The sequence below is a fragment of the Temnothorax longispinosus genome, chromosome 10 (genome assembly GCF_030848805.1).
Source record: "Temnothorax longispinosus isolate EJ_2023e chromosome 10, Tlon_JGU_v1, whole genome shotgun sequence".
NCBI lineage: Eukaryota > Metazoa > Arthropoda > Insecta > Hymenoptera > Formicidae > Temnothorax > Temnothorax longispinosus.
The window spans coordinates 14810643-14831799 of record NC_092367.1 but is presented as its reverse complement, the minus strand read 5'-3'; the positions used below and the strand labels follow the sequence as shown (position 1 = coordinate 14831799).

General features: G+C 46.8%; 1 protein-coding gene across 1 annotated transcript in view; it reads right to left on the bottom strand.

Annotated features, from left to right (window-relative positions):
• Positions 1-21157, bottom strand: part of Nlg-5 (neuroligin 5) — a 34376-nt gene that overhangs the window by 3585 nt on the left and 9634 nt on the right. Inside the window, exons 2-8 of the mRNA XM_071789907.1 lie at positions 20097-20394; positions 16584-16736; positions 15458-15658; positions 4556-4748; positions 3217-3661; positions 714-987; positions 31-177 (exon numbers count right to left, since the gene is read on the bottom strand). Of these exons, the coding sequence (XP_071646008.1) occupies positions 31-177; positions 714-987; positions 3217-3661; positions 4556-4748; positions 15458-15658; positions 16584-16736; positions 20097-20394 (1711 nt within the window). The remainder of the gene's footprint in view (positions 1-30; positions 178-713; positions 988-3216; positions 3662-4555; positions 4749-15457; positions 15659-16583; positions 16737-20096; positions 20395-21157) is intronic.

Below are 21157 nucleotides of genomic sequence, written 5' to 3'. Positions count from 1 at the left end.
ATCTCTTCCGCGAAAGAGCTATGATCTTACCTGCGTAATAATGATCGCCTCGTTCTCGGAAGTGATGATGTCGCATGGAAACGTCGTCGTCGCCGGGACGATGGAGCTGCGGTATCAAGTTAAGCCACACGGCCATTTTATGACCGCGATAATGGCTCTTCATCTTCGGTTTCAATGCTAGAATAAAATTTTGATGGTAAAAAGCGCCTGTTCTCCTTCGACAATTATCTGTATATATCTGTTCACTAAAGGATAGTTATTACGTATTGATCAATCGTAAATGTGCGAGGTATTATGAGCGACGTATATATCGTCACGAATAATTATTAACAGTGAATCAATTGTAATTATCGAAACGCATTAAAGAGTACATAATTATTATTAAAGACTATACATAATTATTATCAAAGAATAATTTCGCATTATATTCAAAAGGTTTCACCCTCGCGCGCAATTAAACTTTTCAAGGAAATTTCAAAGAGAACGGCGGGCAAAGTCCACTGTACACAATCAAATTTCTGCAGGAACTTTTTGAGAGGGAATTTAAAAAGATCGCGGCGACGTTCCACGAGAAACTGAGAGGACGAGCAGAGGAAGGCGCGCTTTATGGAAAATTAAATTTATCGAAAAATAACGAAGGGGGGAGGGAGAAAACTCCTCTCTCCTCTTCTCTTCTTTTCTCTTCTCTTCTCTCTCTCTCAAGCGCTACGTACCTATCGTGAGATACTGCTGAGTTCCTGTCTCATATTGTTCCCATGTGAGACCGCGGAATCGCGTTTTCTCCTTCGGCGTGCCGTAGTCGACCGACTCGATCTTGTGCGGCTCGTTCGGGTTGCCGGTCTTGGCGAAATTGGTGAAGAAGGTGAGCACGGCCTCCGCAACGCCCTGGTCTTGTCGGGAATAATTCCGCGGGAAGAAAGCCCCGCCTGCCACCAGCGGCAGCCCGAAAATATACGGTATGTCTTCCCCACGTACGCTCCCCAGGCGCTGCAACGAGATTTTCCCACTCTCAGAGAAAGAGAGAGAATCGTCGAGCGCTCTCTCCGTGATCGATAATTATACCGCGCGGCCGCCGCGCCGGCCTCTTCTCTATGCACGTGCCATTCTCACGTAGGTAGGCGCGCAAGTTTATTATAATATTTGCTATGCCCGCAATTCGCGTAATTCGTAATTCATGATATAGTTAAATCATTATCGGCTATTGACGATTGTTTTATTTAATTAACCGAAACAGGATATTAGGTAATTATTGATAGCCAATTACTAGAATTTTAGTTAATTAATAGAACCGCACGCGACGATGCGCGATTGCCCAGGAATTGTGTGCGGGCCGGCGGATGCCACTTCCAGCCCGTTGTACACAACGACCGTAATATCCGACAGCGAAATTCTCCGTCGTGAAATGCTACCCGCGTATTATACCACTGATCTCCATTAGCACGCATGAAACGCGCTTCGCAGGAAAGAATGCGCGAGGAGGGGACCATGGCAGGCGGAAAACGCCGCGATTAATGACTCAAATAAATTCATCGCATTTGCCTTCAGTAGTCTTGATATCGCTTTCTTATCCTCTCTTCGCGCGGCTTTTTCCCGCCTTTGTCTCCGCCTAATGCGCCTCTCTTTTTTCTTTTATCGCGCGTCCGGTAAACCCACAGCGACGGCGACGACGTACGACGACGTTTCGATTGTGTTGCCGGTGATATTTAAAGCGACGCGGAGTTCATTAGTCGCGATTACGCGAACTTATTAAAGAGCGAATCTTTCGCCCGGCGCTTAATTAAATCTCGTTTCGTACACGCGGACGGGGAGGAGGGAGAAGGTAACGTTGATGCTCCAAATCGCGCTGTTAACTATACGACCACTTGCATCCTCGCTTCCATCGTCCCTTCCCCGAGCGGGATTAAACAACTTTCGGGGACCGACGTGACGCGCGCGCGGCGGCTAATGCTAACTTTCGTTGTTTCTACGCGCGTTTCCAAACGCCAGGAAGATAATAACGCAAATATAATATATACCTCCGGCACTTGCCAAACGGAGGAGATAATCCGTTTCCTTAAATATCCTACAAACACGAGGTACGAGATATTTTTTTTCAGCCCCCCGACGAGCGTCCTCTCTTCTTCCCACTAAATTGAAAACGTCAATCTGTTTCCCCGTCGCGACTTTAACGCACCGCCGCTCGGCAGCGCGACTTTACAAATTGGCCGATATAACAATTTCTTTCTTGTCCCCCCGATATTATTATGTCAAGCGTGACAAATCCCCGTCATTCCCGGGACAAAATGCGAACACGGTGCGCGCGCGGGTCGCCCGGGGCGTTTTATTAAATCAGTGTCTTCATCGTGAAGTCATGGCCAGCGGTTGCCAGCCCGGGGTATAGATCGAGCGGGACGCAGAGTGAGACGGATGAGCTTACGAGGACAGTACCTATAGGATCGAGGGTGGGGGAGAAGGGTTTGAACGGGTTGCTTCCTTAACTGGAAGTGCCGGCGGACTACTAGGTGTCGAGGGCGAAACGTTAGTCTCTCTTCGGGACGTCAAGTTAATGGAGTTAACTCACAGACTTAAGCAGCGTCTCCACCTCTTCTGCTCACCCGCACCCGCCTGCCTTCCGTCTGTGTCGGTATGGCGCGCGATATAGCTGTGTGCTAGCGCGGCGGGACGATATCGTTTCACGATAGAGAAAAATCGACGCCTCGAGATACTGCGGATATCCCCGTCGATCGACAACGCTAAATTACGCGATTTCTTGCTACCCCTCGTCACGCAAATTTCCCGCGGAAATCTCTTATCGTTGGCTATTACTAACAGCTGTGTTGTAAAATTCGGTATTTAGCTCGCCACATTCCGGTCCAGTGGACCGTTGAACGTTTCGGTTTTCTAGTTGCAATCTTTTTCTTATAATAAGTTCAGTTTAAACTGAAATCATTTTCTTGACCAAATATTATCATAACCATCTTATTCAGACTCCGTATTTCCAATTCCTATACATTATATGCTTAAAAATATATTAATTAGAATGAAAATGACAATAATGCGACAAAGTCTCACGGACCGGAGGTGTGGCGAATTAAGGACTCGAAAATAAGTGTGGCTAGTTAATGAGTTAAGCACATAATGATTACGAGAAAAGATTCATGATAAAATTTCTTCGCGTCGAGGAAGCTCGTGAAGCTTCCGCGAGCTTCCTTGGCGAGCGACAACGACGTGCCTTACCTGCACGTAGCCGCTGTCCTTGGACTGATGATTGAAGTGATAAAAGTACGTCTTGGCGCCCCGTCTGGCGTGGTAGAAGGCAATTCTCATGAGCGGCGCGACCGTGTGGCCATCGCTCAACGCCTCCATGGTCGAGTCCCGTATTATGATGGGGTGCAGCACCGGCTTATCCCAGTCCGTGTACTCGTTCCTCACCGCCGAGAAGATCTCGTTCAGATGGTAGACGTAGGCGTTGCGGATGAAGGTGCGCAGGATGCGATTCCGGTGGTCCTCCTCGAAGCCAAACTGTATGTCGTTGTTGTTGAAGTCGAGATTCGACTCGGTCGTGGAGACGCCCAGGATCAGCGGCACCTTGATGAACGCGTCGCTCGCGCGCTCCATGTCCAGGCCCGGGTCGGGATTGTTTTGGTCCACCGGCAGGCCGGGCCCGATGCGGGGCACGAATCTGGAGGAGGACACAAAACGGGAACGGGGGAAAGTCAGTGATGCCGCATGCCGCCTCTCGCTCGTCCGAACGACCGGCGATACTAAATTGATATAACAAGGGTATTAAATCAATAATGCGAAGGGCTATTAACCCGCCACGATCCGACGGTAATCCGATAATAATTCAGCGTGCGCGCGCGCTCCCGTGATTATCCTTTCAATTAGTAGTATCGCAGATTCATTTCGACCTCGCGGTAAATACATGTGCTCGCAAACGCGCCCGCGTGGCCCAACGGTTAATCCTGGTGAACGATGATGCGAATAAGTGTTGACGGAATTCAATTTAAGACTTTCTAGATTTCCGCGTTCTCTCCGCGGAAACGTGAACGCGTCCGACGTGACGATTCATAGCGCTGCAAGATTTTCAAATGTCGCTACACGCAGTTTCGACAGTTCATCATAATTCACCGCGGGCCGTGGACTCATGAAATCGTTATAAATTTGTAGCGCGGTAATTGCTGCGCTGGCCAGACGTCATTTTTTAACGTATCAATCATATCTCTTGAATTTTTTACCGTCCGGCATTTTCCACTTTTCATCGAAACGCGTAGCTCCAATATTCAGGCGACGAATATATACATACGTATATATATTGTAGGATTCATATATATACATATACATATATATACAATATATGTATATGTGGCACAAACGGGGCGATCGCAAGGTATAATATTATTTATTATATCGACGTGCTATCATAAATAAAAAGATGGAAAAGAGGGTACCGATGCATTCCATCTGTCCCAATTTCACGATACATATTTCATTATTTTAATTCTCCCCGAATGTGGAACTATCCGTATCTGAAGGCAAGAAGGATAAATGTTTTCCCCGAACCATCGACGCTCACCTGATTTCCGGTAATTGCACGTCCAGGAGGGTCTTGAGCGGTACTCCACGCAGGCAGTCGGCTATGTCCTCCTCGCCCTCGGTCGAGCAGCCCATCTGCTCGCCGATCTTCGCCCTGAGGTCGTTCGGATCGTGCACCGAGGCCCAGGGGCTTAGTGCCGAACCGCTGGATAATACCACACGATGAAATAATCCTGCGGAAGAACAGACGGTTGGCGTATACAGGAGCGATATAGGCTCACGTAGGCATGCGGGAGGCATCCCTTTGCTCGGCGCTAAGCTCGTCGTAAACTCGTATATATCGAGTGTACGGCGAATAGCGGCAGGATATCGTCAGCTTCCAACTGATCGGGCGGAAGCGATGAGCCCGACGGGAGTTACCCCAAATGGTTATTATCCTCGCATGGATAATTAGAGGCGGACGTAAATATGATCGCGCGCGCCGTCCTGTCCGCTGCGTACAACACCGGCGATATTGTTTTCCGCGCGGGGGGCATCGCGCGAAATCCGACGAATTAACCGAACACTCGATTATCGGGACGATTAAAAACTGACAAGCCGGTTCTACAATACGTCGCAAACGATGACATCAACTGCCAGTTGAAAAGTGTTATTTCTGATTGCTGATTGCCCAGTTACTGTCGCCAAAAAAGTTAAAAGTTCGCCAACTCTCTTTTAACAACCGCAATTGACATCAAGCGCAACGTGGAAATAACACTTTTCAACTAGCAGTTGCCATCGTTTGTGCCGTATTGTAGAACCGCCTTTACGCAACGCACAGTTGCCAGGTTGAATTAGTCGTTACCTAGAGGCGGAAAGCACACGTTGAGCAATTTTCAATATCCGATCGCGGCGCGGCGTGCAGGAGGAAATTTTCTAGGCAGCGCGATTAATATCGTCACGTCATTTCGACGGCCTGCGGCAACGTTTAAAACGTGGAAAATCATGCCGCCATGGGAAATTCATGCTAATTGAAAAGGATATTGCCGTACCTAATTAATCTCGCTTTTAATAAGCTGAATTTTGTGACGTAACGCTGCGGAACGTTTTCAAGCGCGGTGCGTTAATATCGGGCCGCGTTCGATAGGTATCTCCACAGCGCGCGCCGTATTCCGGTTACGAACCGGAAAATCATATTCGCCGGCAAACATTTATGCTGACGCTAAAGTCGTTTATCGAACGTCACTGGTTTCTTTATGAAAATCGCTGTTTCGATTGCAAACATCGCGCTCGCGCGTACAACGCGGCTCGTCCTCCCGTAGCGAGGAGAAATATTAGGCAATATGTGTCCAACATAAACATTCGCGTATCGTTGATGCGCGGCACAAATATTTGCATTTTATGACTTTACATGCTCAACACTCGTGCGCGCACGTTTAATTTCTCGCAAGTGATATTCGTCTGATATAAATCGCTAAGCAATCGCTGTTGGATAATTTTCGGCTGGCGTTTATTATCCGCGGTTTTCTCCGTTATTATAGAGAAGGGGCAAAAGTTCTTGATCAAACAAAAGCGGAGTTGATTATTAAATCGCCCTGATATTTTTTCTTTCTCTGCTCTCTCCTCGTAAATATATCATAAACATACTATATAACGGCGAAATATTGTTATCGCTCCATTGAAATTCGTGAAATGCGCGATATTCTCTCGCCAACTACTTAAGAAACGTCGCGACTCATTATGTTAAATCTGTTCGCCAGTCGCGGCGCTATTCCAAAACGGCGAGAGTCGCGGATGCGTTTAACGCGGAGTCTCTGCTGTCAACGAGCCGTAAAATCGCGGAAAGAAGTCGCGAAGGAAGAGAGCGACGACGCGGGAAGACACAGTGGAGCGAGGATCTTCCTCGTCTTCCGTCATACGGCCACGATTTCATTTCCGCGAGACGCATTCAGAATGGGAGGGGGAGGGGGAAGGGAAGGAGGAAGCGAGTGCGCGCGTACGCGATGACCTGAGAGTGCTCCTTTTGGCTGCTTTATCGCTATTATTATTAAGAAGTGCCGCCCGATGCGCGCCATCCATCCCCCTGGCGCGTTGCCAATGACGCGCGGATGAGCCAGAAGGAAAATACGGATAATCCATCGTCGGTGGATCCCGCAGCTAATCTCAAGTTCGAAGCGCACCCCATCGCGGATGCGATTCTCGGTAGTTATTCGTCGGTCTTGCTCGAAATTGTTTCTACAATTCATCGACTGGTGTCTGCACTTATACTTTCCGATCACTTCGTGCGAAATGACTACACACTGAGAAAAAAAAAGTTGTTAACTTGACTAAATATTTTCAACTGACCGATTATTATTTTTTTAATTGAAATATTTAAATCAAATACGACATGTATTAAATTTAAAACATGAGGTATTTTGACTCAAATATTTCAATTTAAAAAATAATAATCGGTTGAGTTTAGTTAACAATTTTTTTTCTCAGTGTGCTGGCAGTGCTGGGGATCAATTATCCCCGGCTGTGGTTTCCTTCCCCCTCGTACCAGATACGACGCGGAACGTGCATCTCGACGACGTTTTCGGTCGACCGCGTATCGTGCTGCTGATAATAGGACGTCGGCTGTATTTCTTCCCTTATTTCTGCGAGACACGTTCTCACGCAGGCCACGAAGAATTCGATTTACTCGCTTCGATAGCATCGTGCCGTTCCCCGCATCACAGATTGACTATTGCCTCCGTCGATTCAACATGCGCGCCGATATTCATGACAGAGGGAGAGATCGCTTCGATCAAAATGTCCCCTATCTCCGCGACTCTAGCAGCGTCGCCGACGAACCCTTTTCTCCCACGAGAAATCTTTTATTAAGTATCTCGAATATTGTGTGTGTCTCTCTCTCCGCTCTTAATCTCAGACGAACGCAATTCTGTGCGATGCGGAAACTAATTTCAAAACTTGTAATTTTCCGCTAAAGCAAATTTCGCGGAAAAGATTAGAAATAAAATTCCGCGCCAACGTTATCTAAAATGTAATGACCAAACTATAATCTTCCTTGAGTACAATAGGGGTATTCAAATAAGTTAAAGTTTAACGGTTTGACAGGTTATGTCGGGTTAAAGTCGAGTAAAAAGTTAATTAATTAACTTTGGGCGCGCTACTCTTTAAGGTTATGCAAAATACATAAGTGACTCATTAACCTATCACATTAATCTTTGGGTAAAAGTGTAAAAATTAACTTTTTACCCGACTTTAACCCGACATAACCTGTCAAACCGTTAAACTTTAACTTATTTGAATACCCCTAATTAATGTATTATGCGTTTTTGCGTAATATATTGTAGACCAGAGATGGAAACGTTATTTCATAAAAGCTATTGTTATTGTTACTTTTTTGTTACTATTTTGTGATACTAAAATAATATTTGACTTTAAAATTAAATTATTTAATAATCAATTCAAACTCTAAACTGGCCTCTCTCTATCTTACGTTAACAGTGCGCACGATCTATTAAATAAAGATAACTAAAGTAAGAATACAAGAATAAAATAAAGATAACTAATATTAACTAAAGTAAAAATACAAACAACGGTTGAATTCGTTACCGTTACTGTAAAAATGTGACGACGTTATTGTTACAGACAGAAAAAACGGTAATGGTAACGGCGTTACAAGCAACACGCGTTATTTCCCAACTCTGCCGTAGACTTTCATAATCGCTTTACACTACAGAGCTAAAAATTACGAAAATGGCGCTTGGTTTCTTATTGCATAATTGCATTCAGATACTCTATCTACGTTATTTATCGTCGACCTAAAAAAAAAACCCCCGACCGCGGCGTCTACCGCCTGTCGAAATAAACGACCGCGCGGATCTCAACTCCCTTTCGACCCACAATTACTCCATTTTTCACCCGATCCAGCGCGACTATTGCAGGCTTGTACTTTTGAAAAGCGTATTAATAAATGTTGCGGAAGAAATACGGGATCGCCGGTTTCTACGGTGGAGGGCGAGGAGCCGCGGTCAGCGGCGGCTACCGCGCCTTCCATCGCGCAGACGACATTAGCGTCGCCAGGGTTAACGCCCTTAAACTGTCACGTTAAACCGCGATATTTCACCCGGTTCCCCGTCCCCCCTCCGCCCCGTCTCCGCGCTTTCTCCCGCCCCCGGTCGGTTTCGCGACTAGCCTCGTTCCGCTGGCCAGCTACCATAATTCCTCCACAATGTCATGTCCACGATACGAGAGTGTCGCGTCGTGTCGCGTCGCGTCGTGTCGATGAAATTTCGACGGGGATACATCGGGGGGTTGCCGGCCCAGTCCGGCAGTCATTCGATCTCCTTCACAGTCTCTCATCATGGCGCGATCATCGAGACCACGGGCCTCGCCCATCAGCTCGGCGACGCCCGGCGTCGTGGCGCCGCGCCACGCCGCGCCGACCGGTTGGAGGGAACAAACCTGGCAAATTGACGGTGTCCCCCCCCCCCTCGCGCTTCTTAATAACGAGAATAATGGGTTTCTCTCAGCGAGCTGCGAAACAGACCGCGGGGAGAAAAAAAGAGGGATGATGAGGCGCGCGCGCGCGCGGTTGGCGGAAATTGTATACTTTTCGTTAGCGAAGCGGTAAGCGAAAGATTAAAGGCAAACAAGAAACAACGGCGCGTGACGGTGGTAATCAGGCCGGCTTACGTCGCCGGGGATGGATTTTCCCGGGGCGAACGCCGGGCGTGGAGCGACTGCAGGCTGGCTCTGATCGTCGCTCAGGAACGCGGTACACCACACGCCGCGGTGACCAATCGAGACTTCTCAATGGCCTGCACGTTCGCTCTCGCACGGTTATATATCCATGATATTCCCGTTCGGATTTTTGTCGGATTTCACTCGGCCGAATGCCGGAGGTCTTTCTCTCTTCGGGATTCGGAATTCTATCGCAAGAAGCACTAAATCTTAATTAGACAAATTTCTGACGGACCCGCAAGAGATGAGTACGCGTCACTAATTTTTATCAAAAAATAGATTTCGTTCGACTCGCGTGATGGGAGAGGATTTTGCGCGCACAAAATACCACTATATGCGGACAGAGTTCAAAGATATAAGCGCGGGGTGATTTTTTTTTTAAAGGGCTTGATTTTCCAGTGTTCGTTAAATGGGATAAAAAATAATGGACTAAAAAGACGTATTTGTTCCTGGCCGGGATTTTTCCCCGGGTATTTCGCTGGGGTTTGGGGAAAAAAATCGGGACGTTCATCATGCGCGCGGGTTATGCGATATTCACGCATCGACGATGTCGATGCCTTTTACAGAGGGAAACGTTATCGCGGATGATGTTCATCCGCAGACGTTAATTTATTAAATGTCATAATATTCTGTCGTGAAAACATTATTCTCTTTAGAGAAGAGATAAAAGCGCTTAATATTCTTTCACGTAAAAGGAAGACAAGGAAAATATTGTCCTTCCGTCGCGTCCGTTTTCCGCGGAAGAGACGCGTGAATTTTCATCCAATTCAGGAAAAATCCTATTTAGATGCCACGCAAATTATGCTTTGAAAGGAAGCAGGCGCAAAATATACGGCGGCTCAAATTTATTTTCTTCTCGGCGGAACGGAATGTCCGTCTACTTACTTTCGCGACCGCGCGACTTCCATATCGGGGCATATTCTCACGATCCTCTTCACTTCTCGTGACGGTTCAGCCGCGACATTCCGCATGTAAATTACTTCGTGCGTCTCGTGAAAATTCTATGAACACGTACGGACCTCCGGGGAGCAGCTATACTGATTGAATTAAGTTTGAACACGTAAGAGCGAAAACTGCGCCGGCATGCTCACGAGCGGATTGCGCGACACACTTAATTCTGCTCTTAATTAAATTCTAACGTCCATTAATTCTATTGAAATACTGTATTCACTACTGAGGAAAACGACAATTTTAAAAATATGCGGAGAATAAATCAAGTTTAGACTTTAACAATTTATCGCTGGATGCACATTGCTGACGTACCTGCAAAGTTCAGAGTAAAATGACGGTAGATATTGTGTCGGTTAATAATTCAATAGTTTGAAAATAAATTTAATAGCGTTGTATCGAAATTTCGTGCGTTAGCGGCCTATCAAAAAACAATTTTGGCGATCGCGGAGATGATAGAGTAACACGCCGAAATCAATTCCGCATCCGGCGGAATTGTACGTGGACCAATAACGACGCGGATCTCGAAAATCCGGGAATGGTCTCTCTCTTTCTCTCTTTTTCTCCCTGTTCTTTTTTTTTGTAACGTCACCGGGACGTTTCTCTCGCCGGTTATTTTTGTCGGTAACGAACTGCAAAATAGAACGAAGGGGGTGCGCCGCGCGAAACGGAAGACGCGAAGGTAGAAACACTGTTTGGAAGCTATTTTTATGACTTATTGTTATGCGTGGTATTGCATGGCGCTTGGCTTTTCTCGCCGTATACCCTTTTCTCGGGACACGAGAGAGCCCGCTACATTTCTAATCACAATAAATTTTAATAACAAATTTCATATCTAATTATTGAAACACCCCGATGTACATACATTTAATAAATTTAAAGTAAAAAACTAAGATTATTTTGCATGAAGATTTAGAAAATTATAATAACTTATTAGATTATTTCTTTTTACTTCATATACTGATCTCTGTGTTGATCTACCGAACTTGATCGACCAATCCGTTTTCATGCGAGAATATATTTTCGGACAATAAAATCCCATCTCTCTCTCTCTCTCTCTCTCTCTCGCGCGCGCGCGTCCGCACAAACATATAATCCGAAACGTCGAAGACGCTCGAGTTATCATGATATAACCGTGGCGAGCGTTTATGTCTCGGGATACAGCGAATCAGACAATTGCCAGGAATCACACTCGGTTGCCCCCTTGATTACTCACGAAGCCAATCGCTCGTATCTCTGATCCGTAAGAGCCGTGAAACTGCTGGAGGAACAGATGGGGAAGTAGAGAGAAGCAGTAGCTCTCTCTCTCTCTCTCTCTCTCTCTCTCTCTCTCTCTCTCTTTCTCTTAGAAGAAATGGTGTTGCCTTGGTCCAAGGATTGAAGAATCCATACACGCAAACAAACACATATGTAGGTGCGCGCGCGCGCGCGCGCGCGAGAGAGAGAGAGAGAGAGAGAGAGAGAGAGAGAGAGAAAGAGAAGACATTTCAAGGCGTGCTGCACACGCTCGGGGTCTTCGCTCATAAAAAATTACAACGGAAGGAAACGATAAATCGAGACTGTCTCCCCGCGCCACACGAGAAGCTTATTTCTCTTGTCTCTTGCCCGAGTGATGATACGTAACGTCGACGGTCTTCTCCGGGATTGGGAAAGGGAGGCGTGGGGAAACCGCGCCCCAAACACCCCTGAGACGGCCAGAAGAAGTGGCTTTCTGAATTACACGAGAGATCGATGTAATACGAAACGTTTATGTCTTCGGCTCGGCGGTGGTGGCCGAGCCGGTCGGAGGTAGAGAGCGCGCGCGGTCTTCATTTATCATCGGACATCGAAATCCGCCGAAGGCAGACAGCAGCTAACGGCGGGAAAAGCAATCGTACCCTTCGACGTGGGGCTAGTTATCGACGTTGAAACCCAAACCGATCGTTTTGCAACTTTTTACGCAACGTCGGGCAAAGCCATTAGCCGTTCTCCGCGTAATCGTATCGAGTACAACAAAATGCGCCGGCAAAAAGCGGATTGCACGCCGGTGTGGGTACCGCGAAAAATCGTTGGAAATCAACGTAACACTTCCCCCCCTCCCCGCCCCCCAATCGATTTTTACACCAGTTTCGGTGCAACTTAATCCGGAATCCTTTGTGACGGCGTTTGTCACGGCTTTAACCGGCGTCGGTTATCACCGAGACAACGCGTTTATCGCAACTCTCGCGAGTTTCCTCGCGACCGCGTGTCGCGGCAAGGGGATCTCCGATCTATTAATATTTTCGCAGCGCCCGCCGTGCGGTCAAGCGGCAAAACTCTCATCGACACTTGCCCATTCATTCCACTCAGTCGTCCGTTAACTTTGCATAGCCATACGTCCCAGACCCGACCAACCGACCGCCCGAACTGCAATATTTAAGCGAGACTGCAGACGTCTGCATTCGTCTGCCGGAGAAGCCAATGTCGTTTGTCGCGAGTAAAGTAAGAGAGTTAATCTTTAATTCTTTGGCAATCACATCTCAGAGCCCCTCGCGCGGTCTCCGAGTAGAATCTCGAAAAATATTTCCAGAATACTCGCAACGGCGTGAGAAGAAAATTACACGAGAGAAAAAAAGTTAAGACTTTTCGCTCGCGCGCCGGATTGAAGATCGATGCATCTTCGTTGCCGTTTCGCTCGTTGACCACCGCGCGCATTTTCTCCTCCGAGAGAAGAGCATCCTGCCTTCCGCTTCTGCAATCTCTGACCAACGGCGGTAAGAAGTACGGAACCGCACCTGGTCTTCGCGGAAACCACCGGCGGTGGCCGAGACGTCGAAATCGAAGGAGCGAAAAGTGCGGTAAGGTGCCGAAAAAACCCGACTGACCTCTGCGTTCGGGATCCCCAAGAAAAGCGCGGTTTCCCTCAGGGTTTGTCCGTCTCTCTCTCTCTCTTTCTCTCACTCGCTCGCTCTAAGACCGCAGTCGAGTCTCGAGAGGAAGGACGCGACGCGCGGAAGGAATGCACAAGCAAGAGCGATGCTCCCTTCTCGAGATGTAAACTGTTTGCGCGCTGTTTCCGGCACAACCGGAGGTCCGGGAAATGGCCAGACGGGAGAGCGGTTCCGGCCGACCGCCACAGCGAGAGAAACCTTCTTTATCCCCCATCCCATGCCGCTTATCCTTCGTGTTCCTTCTGCACGTTCCGCCTGTCTGAGTGGCTATTTACACTTTCGGCTTTTCCTATCGACGATGACAATTTCGAGGACCGAGAGATATGGATTTGCCGCGAAGGCGACAATGTTGCCTTTCACGGCCGTGTCCTACGCCGAGATTAATTTTTCATTAATATACATTCAGGATTTAATTCCATCTAAGTAAAGGGTTCAATTTTGCATGAAATAAAAATGTCAAGATTTAAATCGCAATGGATAATTTTGTGTAAAAATATCTATTTTTCGAAGATAAACTATTGCAGCTGGGGGCGCACGATAATTTAAGCGTGCCAAATCGAACGAATCTGGACCGTCGATTATGCGCGAGGCGTATGGGTAGGCACTAGGTAGAACGGGCGTTAGTCATAATTTGCCTGATTGGCGCGGAATTAGCGTCCAACTATATCACGCGCCGTAATCGCGTTCGCGTGGATTTATCGCGCGGCGATGTATTTACGACCCTTTTAGCGTCACCGCTTTTGTTTCCGCGCGCGTCCTCCGACGCGCGTCCCGAGGACCATGCATTTTTATTATTGCGCAATTTCCTCGCGCCGTCCGAGTAGCCATACCGCGCGCGGGATCCCGCGCCACCTAGCACCTGAAAGGACAAAAGCTGGGAGGATCGTTCAATTTCGGCCGGTGTTGTCCGGCGACGATAAAAAAAGGGGGGAGAAGAAGGAGAGAAAAAAAAAAGGAAAAGTCCTCCCGTCTCGCTTTCTCCCCCCCTCATCGAATAAAATGGAGTCCCGCAATTTGTCACCCCGGTCCGCGCGGTGATGTTTTTTTGAGAGGACGGACCAACCCTTCGGTTGTCTCCTCCACGAGACCCTCGCCGACTAATCCCCGGACGATTAATCTACCGAAGGTCCTGCGAATAGCGTCTACTCCTCGTCTCTTCCTCGCTTCTAACCTGCCCGCCTGGGTTATTTCGCTCGGGTATAGGTTTTCGGCGAGATCATTTTCGCCGATACGCGGAATCGATCGTACCTCCGATCCGCGCAACCCTCTCCTCGCTCGGTTACGTCGAATTTCACGCATGCATTTTCCGCCGGGGGTGAAACGGCGGTATCGCGGTATCATTTTTCATTGTGTTTCCCTTGTCGTAAACAACAACGTTATTAATACGTTAGCGGCGTTACGTAAATATTGGATCAAGTTACTCGACAAGCAAATATTTCCACCGGCCTTCAGCACACCGGGCGTTCGTACCGCGCCCCGCGATCGAATTGATTTATTTTCTATCGCAACAGTACGTCGGTGGCGAGATTGACCGATGAACTGTTAAGCCTGACGGCGCGCGATGACGGCATTAAGCTGTCAATGGGGATTTGACGCCGCGCTGAAAGGAACAAGCGCGATATGCCTTCGCAAAGTATATATACGCGTCGATTGAGTCGAAATTGAGTGAGACGCGGAAGACGTGAGAGTACCCTTATTCGAATGTCGTCTACTCTCTAAATCTCATAGAGTGGTTTCGCTACTAATGTATTAGAGTGATTACGATAGTCACTCCAAACGAGAGGGTTGTCATTCTAATTTGAGTAAACACGGAAAAAAGATTGGCTATAATACTATAACAAATTAAGAGACCAAAACCCATGGTTGAAAACGTGACGATTAATCCGACCAAAACCAATGGTCGAATTGTCACGACATTGCCAAATGTTGTCGATTAAAAATAAAGTTTTTCTTGTTAATCACTTATTGGCGGAACAAACATACTTTTCTATAACAAATTTAGTTGTAAAATATGGACAGCTAACATTTTTTTTGCAGCGAGAGCAAAAGGTTTCGCTACTGTTGCTAAATTATATAGCTAAATTATAGCTATAACACTTAAAATTCACTCGTTTTAAGTGATACTTCATTTTCCGACTTTTAGAGAGTAGATACGCAAATCGCGCGTTTGCAAACGTAAGTTTCTCCCGCGCTGCGTCTCCCACGTCTCTCCTATCTCTAATTACCGCGGGAGGCACTTAAATCGTAAGAACGTATACCGTTAAAACCGGACCCCGCGGAATTCAACGTCTCGTACGTGCGCGGTGCACGCGAGCGTTCGGACAAAAGTCCGAGGGATTAATTGCTAATTGCGTTTCGGGATTCTCCTCTCCTACCTTTGCTGTAAGGCGCGAGCAGCAGCAGATTCACCAGCGCCGCTCCGGTGTCGTGGCCCATCAGGGTCACCCGCGTCGGATCACCGCCGAAGGCGCCGATGTTCTCGCGCACCCAGCGCAGCCCCATCGCGATGTCCTTTAAAGCAAGATTCCCGCCGGATCCGGTCGTTCGGTCGGCGAACGGACGAGTCCTCAAGAATCCTGGAAGAACGCCAAACCGTTCGCGATTCAACCGTTCACGTGGATCGCATCGATATCCTTCCCTTATTGCATTTCCTTCTTTTTTTTTCTTTACTCCCCTCGTTCTCACGCAACATTTGCGATGCGGTAGCGTTTGTTCAATAAAATTTCGCAAGTTTCGCCGTGAAAGCGGATTCTCGATTTAAGAGACGAAGATTTCTGACGATTACGACTGGAGAATTTCATAAAAGAAAAGTTTACGGAGAAATAAAAGGGCGATACGCGTGAAGATTCGATTTAACGTTTCCCCGACTATATAGCGATAATTAAACGAAAGCGTGCAAATATTCGTTACACTATTAAGTCATAAACCAAGGCAGTTTGACAAGTAAATAGATAGAACTGACATTTTCAGACTTTCGCGTATTCCCAGCCGCGCTACGACAGAGATACATTTTGTGAGTCTTCGAAGTGCCAATATTGACTTAAGAATGTAAATGGTTTCTACGAAGCTGTCTCTCTATTTCGGGGAAGTATAGCATAGGCAGTTAATGATACGAACTTACTTTCGAGGAAGTGCGAGTAATAGACGCGACTTTTCCGTTTTCCAGATACACACTGCAACTTTTTCCAATATTAATGATAAGAAAATTAATTTAAAACTTATTAACTGTCTATTTAAATGTTATTCAGTAAACAAAGGTACCTTCTACAAGTTAGCGCACATTCAGAAGTGAAGAAAATTGAAAATTCTAAATAAACAAATTAATTAATAAATAAAGATATCGGAGATTACATATTACAAATTGAAGTATCTTGGCGGAAAGGTGGATGGCATTTGGAATTGCTTTATCCGCGACCGTGGAATGTTGCGTCAGGAGGTTCGCTTAATGAAAATGCTTTCGGGGATATACGGGGACGGGGTTGATTAAAGGCTGGCACGTACCTAAGATGCCGAGACGATAGTTGAGCGTGATCACTATGACGTGGCCGGCGCTCGCCAAAACCGATCCATCGTACAAGTTACCCGATCCCCATTCGAAACTTTCGCCGTGTACGTACACCATCACCGCGTACGGCGCCTCCAGTCCTCGAGATCCTGAAAGCAGAGCAGGCAAACCGTTGGAGTTGTGTCCGTCCGCGCGGTCGCTCTTCCATTTTCTTCCGCGAATAAACTCCTCTTTCATCCGTGTAAACCTTCCATTGACAGATCCAGCTTTCCCGTAATACCAAGCGACATTATCGCTCACGCAGCATTATGCTTATACCCGCTTTATCCCACCCTTCTTCTCCCCGTCGCGAGCGAGCCGCAAAATGTAAAGCGGAGGATTGCGCCTGGCGAGCTCTCATCGCTTTAAGAGTCTCGTTTCTTTGCACACGCGCCACGCGCCTGTAACTTCGTTACGCGATATTGTTTCACTCCGATTAAATTTACTCCCGAGTCTCGCGGAATGTGTTTCCACTCTATTCGCCCGACAAACGTAAAATGAAATCGTCCCCGCTAGCCAAACAGTCGTTTTCGCCGTTTGCCATCTGCCCAATTAAGACGACTAATTGCATCGCGTGATCCGCGCTAAGGATCCGACTGCTCGCTCTCTGCGCGCGGGTACTCGTCACGTTTTAACAGTCTCTCGAGATCGTCGGAAAGGCGCATTCACGGTATATCGCGATTCGTCGCACGTAGAACGACTCTGGCGGAAAAACCGTCGTGGCGCGCGTCAAAGCTGTTCATTTACTGAAAGGAGGGCGAAGAGGAAGAGCGAAGGATGTGGCTTCTCTTTGAGCAACTTCGCGCGCCGATCGATCGCCCGCGCCGCCTCCGCGAATTTATTTAAGCAGCGAAGTTGCGCGGCGCGGCGGCGACTTCTCGCGCGCGTAAAATAAGCGCGTCTCTCACGATCGGCGCGGGGGCGGTTTACGCGATCGCGCGGGATTCGTTCGGGGCGCATCCCGCGCGGGTCCGCCCGCGCCGCGCGCTTTACACGCGGATCGTCGTAAACCGATACGGTAAGGGTTGGAAAATCGCTCCGATAAAACGGACACCTACCTTTTTTCAAACGCTCGCCTTTTACGGCGGACGTAAAATTTTACGTTGAGAGCGTCGCGTAAAGCCGGCACCGCGGAGGTAAATTAAAGCGCAAAAGCTTGTCTTATTAAGGTATAGTCCTTCCGCAGCACCTATAGTCAAATAACAGTCTGTCATGAGATAATTGAAAACGAACATATTGCAACATCTTAATAATTATAATAATATAAAATATGATTTTATACGCACGATTTAATCGTATTTAATTATTTTTTTAGACCTAAACCTAAATCGAATCCAACCGCACTACTATTGTGATATTTTTTAAATTAGTAAATAATTAAATACGATTAAATCGTGCGTGTAAAATCATATTTTATATTATTATAATTATTGGGATGTTGCAATATGTTTGTTTTCAATCACCTCATGACAGACTGTTACTTGACTAAGGTGCTGCAAAAGGACTACCTTAATAAAAGGCTTCAGGATTACACGACGGCCTTTTTATAGATCTCTGCGCGCGTCTCGAATCCTCGAGTTTTCGTATTTGTAAGTACTTCGGGTTTAACGAATCTCCTCACCTCCTGAGACGGAGGTCCTCAATGTACACGACGTCTCCGTCAGAGCCTGGGTTTCGAGATTAAAAGTCCCCGTTTAATTGATAATCGTCTTAGTAACTAATAAACCGGGAGCGCGCGCGTTTATCCGTCCGCCGCGTCGCAACTAATTAACGTCTGTCTGTTGCACGATTTATACTACATCGGATTACCTGTCTAGGGAGACATCATCCTAATAAACCACCACCGCGAGAGATGCGGCTTCGCGCGCGCGCGCTGCCAAGTTACGTTGAGTTCGCAATCATCGTAGTTACTAATTCAATCGCGCGCCGCGATCTTACTTTGATTATCCGTTAACTCCGTAAAACTAGCCCAATTAGTATCGATCGATCCGGGCGGGAATACTCGCTTCGCAACGTTGCGAAAGCGCCGTCTTTGTCGATTACCGAATGCCGATCGACAGCCGTACACCGTCTTATCGGCCGCGATTGCATATAGAGCAGCCGCTCGCGGCGATCGTTAATCGCGCCTCTAATCGCCGCGCGAAATCCGCGGGCCTGAAATCGGACCTGCGAAAGCATCAGGGCGACGATATACACCGCTCTCGTCTGTTTGTCACGAAAATTGGAGTTCTTTAAGGCGGAAATTCTCTTGGGTTCAACTGAGAGTCATCCTTTTCTTACAGTGGCTTACTCTGCACCGTGCCCTGCTTATCCGTGTCGCCCTCGTGTTACTCGGCGTAGCTCGCGCAATTTTCAATCCTTCTTCCCGCGCTCCTTTTTAGCTCCCTACCGAGGTTACGGCGCAGACCGACCCCGCTTTACGTTGCAAATTCACCTCTATCTTTCATCGCGCGCGCCGAGCCAACGTACGACGTAGCGCATGCGGCGGCTGCTCCCAGGTTGATACTACCCCGGTATAAAGGTACTAATTACTTTAGGACTAATTACTTTAGGAAGCAACTTGCGCCTTGTAATACTATACGGACGCATAAATTGTCGGCTCCGATAGATAATATAGTTGAGAATTTCAGGAGCGCCGAATTATGGCCGCCAACCACCCTGAAACTTTACAACGGCCCCTCGATGTAACGTGTTATTTTCCGCCGCATAAAATCTTGTTTTTTTTTAGTCGTAGAAAATTAACCGCGGTCGATTGCGTTCTTCTGTGGACGTTGCCGCCGATACATAATTTTAAGCGTGAAATCAATTTCAGCTCTTTCTCCTCCCCGCTCTCGTGCTCACAACGCACGAGTGCTTTCAATCGCTTAAATGTTATTAATCTCTTACAATAGAACGTTTTAAGAATTTATTGGAAATGCGAAGCAAAGATATATACGTATACGTGTGTACGTTCCTCTTGAAATAAAGATCGATCGAGAATTGATAATCGAGTTGCAATCCTAATAATCTACGCGTCTTGAATAAATAATAATAAAGATACAAAAGATACATTATTTATTCAAGTAGCAGGAGTTGAACTTTCATTAACTCAATGTGGAGTAGCTTTACTACCTTCCCGAAGAATAAAGGACCTTCATTAAAACTTATTATCCCTTTTACTCTGTCAGAACTGAGGAACTTTACATTACTGTCGAGGTACTTTAGGCGACAATAGAAACGTAATTCTGCATAGCTCCTTTTGGGACGTTATTTATCGCGCGACCTTGCCCTCCTTTCGTGAAAAAGAAATCTACTTTTTCGAGACACACCACGTAATTTAATTCCTAAGGAACGGAAGTATTACGAGAAAGTGGATCGCACACGCGCGATGAACAGTCACTTGTACAAAATAATTTCAACAACGCTCTGTTCGACAGTTAACATGATTGAATATTATTATAAATAAATTCGAGATATGCCGTTTTTCTTACCGCTTCCGGGTATATACAGATTGAGGAAGAGGCAGTCCTCGCTCTGGTTCGCCAGAAAGACGACCATCTTCTTGAGCTGCTGATACCTGCCTTGCGGCATCTGCAAGAGAGCGGCGGTGCTATTGGCGAGGTCCGGATAATTCTGCGGGCACACCGCGCCGAAAGTCTCCGCCAGCTTGACGCCGTTCCAAGGTATCGGCGAGATGGGGGGTCGAAACCTTAAATCTCCCACCGGAGGCGCGGCGTACGGTATCCCGCGAAACACCTCCACGGGATCTAAGTGCCGACTGTTTAATTCCTGCAACGAGAGAAGGATACGAATGTCGATTTGATCTTTATAATAATTGCACATTGCAAATATGTATATGCGAAGAATGTAAAATATTCTACAATAAATCTTCTTTTATGAACAATGTAAAAATTTGTAATAAAATTGCATGATTGCATGATTATCGGCTGTATAAATAATCAAAAAAAATTTAATATCAATTGTACCTGAATTTTTAAAATGTTGTTGGCACGCACAAAAAACAGGATGTAACCTGTTGAATTTTTGTCTATATTTCTCATTTCGCATTTATTTCATATTTTTGTTACTAAATGTTGCTTATATTAATAATATAAATTTCGGCAACTTTCTCCTAATATCCACGCGGCGCAGGCAGTTCCTTCCGATTTCGTTTACTGTCTATTTAAAAACTGTCCTCGGCCACCAACCTCTATATCCGGCAGTTTTATCGCGTTACAACAATGTCTACATGTATCAGTTTTATCTACCCCAGGTTTTATCAGGTTTTATCGCGGTTTTATCGATTCTATCCGGGCGTCTTGGGATATAGCTCTGAAATTGATAAACATGAACTCTCCTTCCCCCTTGTTCTTCGACCGTCCGTTCGCGCAAGTAGCTTCTAAAATACGCTCGGATGCTTCTCCGCGGAGATACATCACCCTCCCTGTTCGGGGCATACGGAGATCTCCAGGAGGGAAAAACGGAAACCGACAGCCCGAGAGGGAAAGCTGGAAAAGCTCCTCCCTCCCTCTCTCTTCACCCTTGCACCCAA